This window comes from Sciurus vulgaris (assembly GCF_902686455.1).
Source record: "Sciurus vulgaris genome assembly, chromosome: 8".
Taxonomy (NCBI): domain Eukaryota; kingdom Metazoa; phylum Chordata; class Mammalia; order Rodentia; family Sciuridae; genus Sciurus; species Sciurus vulgaris.
The window spans coordinates 140,816,295-140,823,311 of record NC_136468.1 but is presented as its reverse complement, the minus strand read 5'-3'; the positions used below and the strand labels follow the sequence as shown (position 1 = coordinate 140,823,311).

The 7,017-nt window shown below is 44.3% G+C and overlaps 1 protein-coding gene across 3 annotated transcripts in view; it reads left to right on the top strand.

Moving 5' to 3' along the window:
• Positions 1-1,489: 1,489 nt before the first annotated feature.
• FBXW8 (F-box and WD repeat domain containing 8) overlaps positions 1,490-7,017 on the top strand; it is a 102,383-nt gene continuing 96,855 nt past the window's right edge. For all 3 annotated transcript variants that reach the window (XR_013765713.1, XM_079151014.1, XM_079151013.1), the window contains exon 1: positions 1,490-1,890. Coding sequence is in view for 2 of the 3 variants with exons in the window: in XM_079151014.1 (XP_079007140.1) it covers positions 1,573-1,890 (318 nt within the window). In the remaining variant the exon portion in view is untranslated. The remainder of the gene's footprint in view (positions 1,891-7,017) is intronic.

Below are 7,017 nucleotides of genomic sequence, written 5' to 3'. Positions count from 1 at the left end.
GGCGTCGATATGCTGTCAGACTGCAGGCGATCACAGCAGACAAACGGGGTAAACATCAGGGAATCGATAAGCAGCAAAAACTGCCTCACCAAGAAACAGATATCCTCTGCTTGAAACCAGAGTTACAGAGCGACAAGGAACACAACCTCCCTCTAGTCCGCCATCTTGGATCCCCTTCAATTTTCTTCTTTTAGGATTAATTCTTAAATTCTTAGGAGTGGAAGTGCTGAAAGAGTAGGATGTGAGTGAGTGAGGGTGCTGGGATTGGTTTATCTGACCCTGGAGCCAAGGCTGTTAATATCCATGCTATTGATAACATTACAGTGAAAAGTCATGGTAACCAGAGGTAGCTAGCTGGTTCCTAGCTGGCTTAGGGATGTGGGCTGAGTGACTTAATGATTCACAGGTAAGATCTAGAGTTAAAAAAAAAAATTAGAATCCCGGTTCTTCAAATTACCACCTATGTGATTTCCGACAAGTTTCTCCATTTTTCATACTTGGGTTTCCTCATCCGTAAAGTGAGAAGAACAATAACTCATCTTAAAGGGTTGCTAGTCATTCAGTGCATGCTTATTCAGTGCCTACTAATCACCAGCTTCTGAGTTAAGAGTTGTCAATCTAGAAGGAAGGGAGGTAATAATAATCACAAATAAAAAATTATAAAATTGCATTGTTATTATTGAGAAATACAGGATGCTATAAATGAATGGCGGGGAGATGCTTGTTTTTTTTTTTTTTTTTTTTTTTTTTTTTTTTTTTTTTTTTTAGCAGCGGTTGCAAGATCAAGTGAGGTGTGCCTTTACATATGGAAGATGTGAAGGTGTTGACTAGGTCACAGTGGGGAGAAAAAAGCAAGAGCAAAGCATTTTCAAGATGGAATGACATCGTGGGATATTTCTTTTACACCTAACTGCCCTTGGAGTTGTAGTTCCTTCTGGAAATTTCTCCTGAGGTCTGATATTCCCATGGCTGTTTCTTCTCCTTATTTAGCTCTTAGTTTAAATGACATCTCCTTAGAGAGGACTTCAACTATTCTCCATCGTCAATCCCCGACCGGTGTCAAACGCTTTATTACTTGGTTTTACGTTTGCCTTCATAAAACCTCCCTCTGATTCAAATTTATATTTTTCTAAATCTTCCCACCCAAAAAAAGGGGGAAAAAAGGCGGGAGGAAAGACAGGGGAAAAAAAATCCAAAAAAGACAGGGATTTTGAGGGGATGGTGGTGGGAAGATTTACATGTTATAAATTCTCAATGTCTGGCATGAAGTAGTCATTTAATGCATGTTTATTAAATGAAGGGAAATGTTTGGCGCAAAGCCTGACCTTGGCAAATGTCATTCATAGTTAAAAGCCCAAGCTAGGTACATGATGCCGGTGCACCCGGAGCAGAGCGAGGGCGTGGCAGGGGCGTGGCAGGGGCGTGGCAGGGGTGTGACAGCCTCCCGGAACCTAAGAGCCGCAGCCGCACGGGTTTCCGGCTGCGGCGGACACTTCCCGTGGAGGGACTGTCCCGTGGCACCTGGCGGCGCTGAGGGCGACGCGGAGGTTCAGGAGGGTACGGAGCAGCGCAATGGACGACCACAGCCTGGAGGAGTTCCGTCGGTGCTGGCAGGAGGAGCTGGCGCAGGCCCAGGCGCAGAGGAAGCGGCGGCGACCCGAGGCTGCCGAGCGGCGGCCGCGGCGGGCCGACGTGGCTCCCGGGCGCGGCGAGCAGGCCTCGGGGTACCTGGCGCTGGCTCAGGGCCTCCTGGAGGGCGCAGGGCGGCCCCCGGCGGTACGGGCGACCCGGGCCGAGAGGCAGGACGCGGCGAGCCGTTCCCGCTCCCCTCCGGTCCGCGAAGGTGCGGGCGGCGGGGAGCAGCTGGTGGATCAGCTCATCCGCGACCTGGTGAGTGGCGGTCGCCTCCTGCCGAGGCCCGGGCCGGCCCCCGCCTCCGAACAAACGGCTCAATGAGTTGGAAAGCAACTTTCTCTGTGGGCCACCAATTGGAAAAAATAAAAAAGAGTAGTCGTGTGCACACCTATGTTCGTGCGTGCATAGGGTGTCCCTGGAAGAAGTAGTTCCCACCCCGGAGCTGTTTTGTCCCCCAGATTTGTCAGTGTCCTCAGACATTTTGGGGTGCTTCGGCGCTTATGTGCCTGCAAGTTACTGGGCATGCAGTGTTGGCTCGTAAACATCTTGCAATGCAGGGGATAGACCCACAAAAAAATTATGGGTCCAAAATGTCAATGAGTTTGATAACTGAAGAAGTTGCATAACCAAATTCTTTAACAAAGGTGGTTTTTGGAGAAAGAGGGTCTAGGATATGGATAGGAAAGAATTCCTTTTAGCTTTTCTCTGTATACTGTATTTTTTTTCTAACTTAAAAAAATTAAAGCAGAAAAAGGGGTAGGAGGAGGAAGAATCCTTTAGGCAGTATCATTAGGATGGAGGTCATTTTGAGAGGGCATGGATCCTTTGGAGAATCTGGAAGCCCATCGTAAAAATGACCTCTTTGACCAAGTGATAGAGTCAAGGTCACCTGGCACTTACCCATGGCTCCCAGGTTAAGAATTGGGAGAGGCATTAACTTTAATAGTTTGATTTACATGAGGTTAAAAAAAAACACCAAAAACTTCTACAGCTTTCCATTTGGGAATCATTATGTAGTGGGAGTTGTTTCAAAAACCGAAGTGGCTTATTTTTATGTAGTGTGTAGTTTTATTCAAATAACATTAATAACTTGTTTTTTTAAACAAGGGTCTGTTTCTGTGCTCTGCCTTAATTTTATTTATTTTTATGTTTTTAGATGTTGATAGATCTTTATTTTTTTATTCATTTATATGTGGTGCTGAAAATTGAACCAGTGCCTCACACATGCTAGACAAGCGCTCCACCACTAAGCCACAACCCCAGCCCCTCTGCCGTAATTGTAATACAACAATCCTGTGCGGTAGATATTAACTCTCCTTTTACAAATGAAGAGACTTAAATTTTTCTGTGATTTGCCCAGGGTTGCCCAGCTGACATATTCTGGAGATTGAATTTAGATCAAGGTCTTTTTTGTGGGGGGGTGGGGGTAACCAGGGATTGAACTTAGAGCCACTCAACCACTGAGCCACATCCCCAGCCCTGTTTTGTATTTTATTTAGAGACAGATTCTCAATGAATTGCTTAGCCACTTGCTAAGTTGCTGAGGCTGACTTGTTATTCTCCTGACTCAGCCTCCCCATCTGTGGGGATATGGGCGTTGCACCCTTTTGACTTCTAAATTTCACCAGGTTAAATTTGAGTTTGCTTAAGGATTGCCTGAGGCCTTGTTGAAATACAGGTTCTGGGTCCTCCTGTTGAATCAGTAGCCAGGGAATAGTGTCCCAAATATGATGATTAGAATGATCAGGCACATTTGAAATATTGTTCTTCCTTTGGACTTAAATCCGGATTCTTAAGACTTTCCAGCTCTAATAGTTATAGATAGTGGTTCCAAGAATAGTGGAGAGATAAGTATCCTAAGAAGGAAGGACCCTGCTTCTGGGAGGATCCAGGGGCACATCAGAATCTAAGTTTAAGCCTGGTCTAACTCCCTGGAATGGGACCTGGTGGGCTTCTCTGTTCCCTTCTTAGTCACCACATTAGGTGAGGCTCTGCTATGAGCAGCCTCCAAAGTTGGGGCATCTTTCATTTTTAAAAATACTTCACAGTCATCAGTAACATCGCTACAAAGAAGCAATTGTTCATTACCCTCTTGTGCACTGTCTCCTTGGTGCTTTTTTTTATGGTACTAGGGATTGAACTCAGGGACACTTGACCACCATACCACATCCCCAGTCCTGGTTTTTGGTGCTGTCTTAAGGTTTAAGAGACTTCATTCAGTTCTCCCAGTAACCCTCTTCGGTGGCCTTTTCAACCCCACTTGGAACCTAAGCATTAGGAAAGTACCTTGGCTTTTAAGGGTCAGTAAACCCATCCAGTATCTTTGGTCTGAGGACTGATGTTAAGATTTACAGAAAAAGCTTAGATTCCTGTATCAGTGACTGGGAGCTCCACACCCCATAGGGGCCAGACAGTTAAGGTAACTGAGTGAAGCAGGCTAGATATTACTTCTTCAATCCTTTTTTTCCCCTAGCAGTGTTTTTTTTTTTCAGTCGTTTTGTTGTGTATTTTTTCCAGATTCTACCATAATTTGGTAAGATTTGTTTCATGGTGGCAGCTGACATTAAACATATCAGGGTAGGAATTATCTTTCTTGAAATATGGCTCTCCATTTTGTTTTTTTCACTTTTAAAAGTTTTTTTTTTTAAATCACACTTTGAAGTGTACGAATTAACAAATCATAACTGCACAGCTTGATGCATTTTGAAGAGTGTTCGTATGCCTGTAAGCAGCAGGCAGATTACAGAACAGCATCCCTAGCCTGACAGGAGCATCTCCCGCCTCCGTGTTCTCTTCTGCCTCAGGGTAACCTCTCACCTGACTTCTACACCACATTTGAACTACATTTAAGTGGAAGTCACCTGACTTCTACACCACATTTGAACTACATTTAAGTGGAATCATACTGCATCTACTCTTATGCCTGGGTTCTTGTGGATAGCATTATGAGATCGATCTCTGTGAATATCCCACATTTTACTTATTCATGCTACTGTTGATGGGTATTATTGATAACTAGTTTGTTAAGAGCCAGCTTGGGGCTATTGGGAATAGTACTGCTATGAACATTTTGCACATCTTTTGTGTATGGTTTCTAGTATTCACCAAGGAGCGGAATTACTGGGTCATAAGGTATACAGGTGACAACCTTTTCTGAAGTAGTTGTACTGGCTTCTCGTTTTTGATAGTAACTTGGATATGTGGAAGATAGTATTTAACTTTCTTTACCATAAATAAAATAACTCCCAGCTGAGATGCCACAAGGCAACTGAATTGACCTCAGTGGGGGTGAGATGATAGAGTGATAAACTTAAAGCACATGTTATGACTGGGCTAAGGGTGTTAGCCGCTGCCCAGCTGGTGGATTGGGCTCCTAGTGTTGGAAGGTCTTTAGATTGCTTTTTATAATTGGAAATAATGTAGTATTATGTGAACTTTCTCACTTTTTCTTGCATTAAAAAACAAAAAGTTGGCTTAAAACAACTTTATTTAGCTAATTGTTTTGTTTGAAGGGTGGCAGTTTGGGTTGAATGTGGGTGGGCTCATTCATACATCTGAGGTTAGCTGCTGGTCACCTAGGCAGCTTACTTTTGGGAGTTGGCTAGTTGTTGACAGTGTGTGTGTGGGTTATGAGGCTTGTCGTCCATCACTTTAACCCCTCGTGGGCCTTCTCAGAGTTATTATAGCAGCAAGAGGGTAAACTCAAGTGCTTTTGATGTCTCTGCCTAGGTCATTACCACGTTGGCCAAAGCAAGTCATATGGCCAAGCCCAGCATCAGTGTGGACTTAAGTACTTGGATACAGGGAGACTTGCATAGATGCGGGGCTGTTACTGTAATAATCTATCTGACCAGCTCTTCCAGTTGTAATTGTTGGTAGCCAATACAACAAAGTAGTAACGTCTTAGGTACTAATGCTGCAGGTTAAACCAAATCTGACTGGCTGGATCTGTCTTTGCCATGTGCCTTCGTAGGACACATTGTGTGGCCTTTGGTTGACTCCTGAGAAGGAAGATTATGTTCCATTGGTACTTCCCAGAAACTGTTGCCAGAGACTGATGTAACTGTCCTGAAAGAGAAAGAAAAATCTGGTAACCCACTCCCCTAACCTTCAGCAACTGACTTCTACTAGTGCATCCTGTTGTGGTTTGGTTAGCAGAGGTCTGGCTGTTTAGTTTCACACTGATTTCCTTTACTGCCACAACCAGTGTCCTGGGACTCCCCCCAGCACTCATTCCCCAAATCCTTTAGATTGGCATTTTCCACCATTCAGTCTTTGGTATCATCATTAGAGTGAAAGCAACTAAGTTATCAACCAAAAGTTGAGTTGCCTTTTGTTGAGCAGTTGAATACCCTTGGAGTGTTGTCTGGCTCGAAATAGGCCAGAACCTTTGATGGACAAGCACAGCTGGAATGAAATTTAGAAATAACTCCTCCTGAGCCTGATCTTCTTTCTCTCTCTGCAAGTACTTGGAATTGAACCCAGGGGCTCTCTACTACTGAGCTATCTCCACCATCCTTTTTATTTTGAGACACAGTCTAGGCTGACCTTGAACTTGTGAGCCTCCTTAATAGCTGGAATTACAGGTGTGTGCCACCACACCTGAGTTATGAGGCTTTTAATAATTGCTCTTAGAAGCCATCTCTGTTTAGGTAAGGAGCTAGGAATATATAAATTGGCACTTGATAATGTATGGTTAAACTAAGGAAAGAAATGAGATACCTCTGGTCCAAATTTCAGAGAATAGTGGAGCCCCTTGAGAATGATTACTTCGTCCCATTTTTATTTAGGTGGCATATCAGATCTCTGGGCTGCAGAGCAAAAACACCCAACTCAAACTGACTTACACAACCCAAACTGGAATCTGTCGATTTATGTGACTAAAAATTCCAGGTGGTTGTGCTTGTTCTGGATGTTCATGTAATGTGACTGGAAACCTCTCCTCTTAGTGCTGCTTTCCTTTTGTTGGTTTTACTTATAGCAGTCTCTCCCCCACTGGGGACAAAATGGCCACCAGCGTCTGCAGTTTTACATTCTACCTGCTTGGCAATGCAGGGGGAGAGCAGCATGTCTATTTTCTGTTGTATGCAACAGAAATCACGAGCTAAGTTCTTATTGGTCCAGATTGGGTCATGTGAGCAATTTGGAGCCAGTCTCTGCTTAAAATTGTCTGGTGCCCACTCCTGAAGATAAGGGTGGGGTCAGTCCCACTTAAATCAGATTAAGAGTGGGAACAGAGAGAAAATGAATGTGGGACAGGCAACAACGGCCACTACCGATGTCCACTTTAGGTGGCAGTTTGGAGCAGCACTGTAGGACTGCTTTCTCTTCATCCAGACTCCGTATACTTATCGATCAGCTAGGTGCTGGGGTGTGGGCATT